General features: G+C 29.5%; 1 protein-coding gene across 1 annotated transcript; it reads left to right on the forward strand.

Annotated features, from left to right (window-relative positions):
- The first annotated feature begins 1,367 nt into the window (after positions 1 to 1,367).
- On the forward strand, positions 1,368 to 1,970 carry LOC111415916 (ribonuclease H-like). Its single transcript, XM_023047809.2, has one exon. It carries the CDS (start codon positions 1,368 to 1,370, stop codon positions 1,968 to 1,970), a length of 603 nt encoding a protein of 200 aa, XP_022903577.2.
- Positions 1,971 to 2,610: the final 640 nt, after the last annotated feature.

Genomic DNA, 2,610 nt, shown 5'->3' on the forward strand with positions numbered 1-2,610 from the left:
TGTATCTGACATCACCGTGAATGAAAGGAAAAAGAAATATTTCAAAGGTAACTATAATTCTCAAGTCAAATACCTGTATTTCTGTTTAAAATATATCCAATAAGTAAGGCAACCAAAGATATGCCACAAAAATATTAAATTAAGCGCTTTAAAAATGCTATATAAAAATCAAAATCTGCTTAAGTATGAAAATATGCTCTATCAAAGATGAAAATTCAGTTTAAAAATATACATGTTCTTTAAATCTGTAGGTGAGGTTAAATAAAGTAAATTAAAAATGTTTTTCTATTTATATACACGAAATATTTATTAGTTCGACTTATAAAAAGCAGAAGAGAAATAGAACATATCGAGGAAAATACAGAAGAGAAATAAAAAATAAAATAACCAGATTTAACTTAAATTTTGATTACAATAAATGACAAATATCTTCCTTAAATTGTCAAATATGAAAATTTGTTTGAAAACTTCGTTTCATGTCAACTTAAGTTATAAGTGCAAATTTAAACGATAGCGCTTCAATAACAGTGTATTTTTTGTATATTTCTGTGGATCTTCTAAATTACTGTTTTTCAAAGTGGGCGATAACGCCCCATTGTGGGCGCTAGAGGCATAAAAGAGGAAATTGGCTAATTAAAAACTAAAATCAAAACTTACCTTCCTGCTCTGTTCTTATCCCAGCCCAATTTCTTTGCTACAATGTTATTTATAGACAACCTTTGGTTGCGAGAAATTTGAGTGAACGGTCTGTCTCAATCACTGCAACATCTCATCAAAATAGTCAATAAAATCAGAAACAACTCTTTAAATTTTAAATTGGCTATTAACTCTATGATAGACTTGTTGTAAAACAAAGACACAGAATTGTACGACAACCTCATCACATCAAAGAGTAATATTGCGTACTTGATAGACCTGTATAAATTGTTTAATGATATCAATCTCCAATTTCAATATGTCAACTTGAACTTGATTAAATTAAAGAATGTCGATGTTGCTTTTGTAGCCAAACTGCTCTCACATAAAAAAAAATTGGCAGATGTGAGTTTTATAATTTTCCTAATTTATAAGCAGCATGATATGACTTGCTTGCTTACGTTAAAAGTAGGAACAAATTAATTAGTGTCCAAAGAGTGTTAGGCTTGAAAGCCGCTAGGGCATTTAGCACATTGTCGAATGATGCTTTTGGTGTATTATCAGGGCTTTTACCAGCAGATTTGAGATTTAAAGAAATTGCACTTTGGCAAAATTTCTATAATTTAAATGATCAGGATCTACGGTTATTTACTGGAGTAGATATTAACCATGATAAGATAGAGAAGGAAGCTAAATTCTTAACGGATGTTCATCCTGCGAAGCGGGATATTATGGATTTTAAGTCAAGAAAAATTGTTTTGAATAAAGGAATCCAATTATTTACGGATGGTGCTAAGAGTAAGGATAGTGTTGGTGCTGCGTTTGTTGTTTTTTATGATGGTGTTGAAGTTTATTTTGAAAAAATTAAATTAGGTGCGTTATGTGAAAATTATCATGCGGAATTATTGGCAGTGAATAGTGCAATTAAATATGTTATTAAAGAAAAGTTAGATAAGTGTGAATTATATAGTGATAGTATTTCAGTTTTAAAAGGCCTAAAGAACATGAGGAAACCATCTATTTTGCAAAAGGATACATGGAATTTGATTAAAGATTCAGGTAGTAATATTAATTTCTTTTGGATTAAGGGTCACTCTGGAATCAAGGGTAATGAAAGAGCGGATCAGTTAGCTAAAGAAGCTTCGATCTGTGAAGATTTACAAATTGATTTAAATGTGCTTTCTAAGAGATCAGTGAAAAATAGGATTAGGAAATTTATGTTGAAAAAATGGCAAGATAGATGGGATAACTCAGTGACTGGGAGGTTGACTTATCAGTTGTGTATAGAGTTAATTACTGGTCATGGCAATTTTGAGGAGTATTTAGTAGTTTGAGTAGAATTGGAAAATTGGTGTTGAAAGAGGAATTTCCATGCATGTTTTATTTAGATGCAAAAATAATTTTGAAGAAAGATGTAGATTGCAGAATAGAATGTTAACTAAAGGTATGGTTTGGCCGAATTTGGAAGAAGATATTAAAAACATTGATAAGTGTGATGAGTGGTGGAAAATTTTAAATGAATGTGCTGTGTGTTTTATTGATAAAAAATAATTGAAATTAAAGTGTAATAATTAAATAAATAATTAAATAATTAATAATTAAAAATAAAAAATACAAAAATATTAATGTATTAGTTTGCTAATTAGTTTTTGGAGTATTAAAAGCGTTGCTTAGATTAATAATTTTATTTTGAGTATTTTAGTTGCTTTAAAATCAACGCTTATGGGAGGGAAAGGGGAGGTAGAGAAAGTCGTTGGTAAATTGTATTTATCAATCAATCAATTAGATTAAATTTTTATTGAATGAAATTTGTTCTTAGTAAATATATAGGTGTAGTACCTTTTGGTGGAGCACCTTAAGATTTAATTTTTATTAATTTATCTTTAAACGATATACAGGGTGAGTCAGAAAGAATGGGAAATCCGAATACCGGAGACACTAGACACCAAAATATGACGATTTAACCTAACATGT

This window comes from Onthophagus taurus, chromosome 7 (genome assembly GCF_036711975.1).
Source record: "Onthophagus taurus isolate NC chromosome 7, IU_Otau_3.0, whole genome shotgun sequence".
Lineage (NCBI taxonomy): Eukaryota > Metazoa > Arthropoda > Insecta > Coleoptera > Scarabaeidae > Onthophagus > Onthophagus taurus.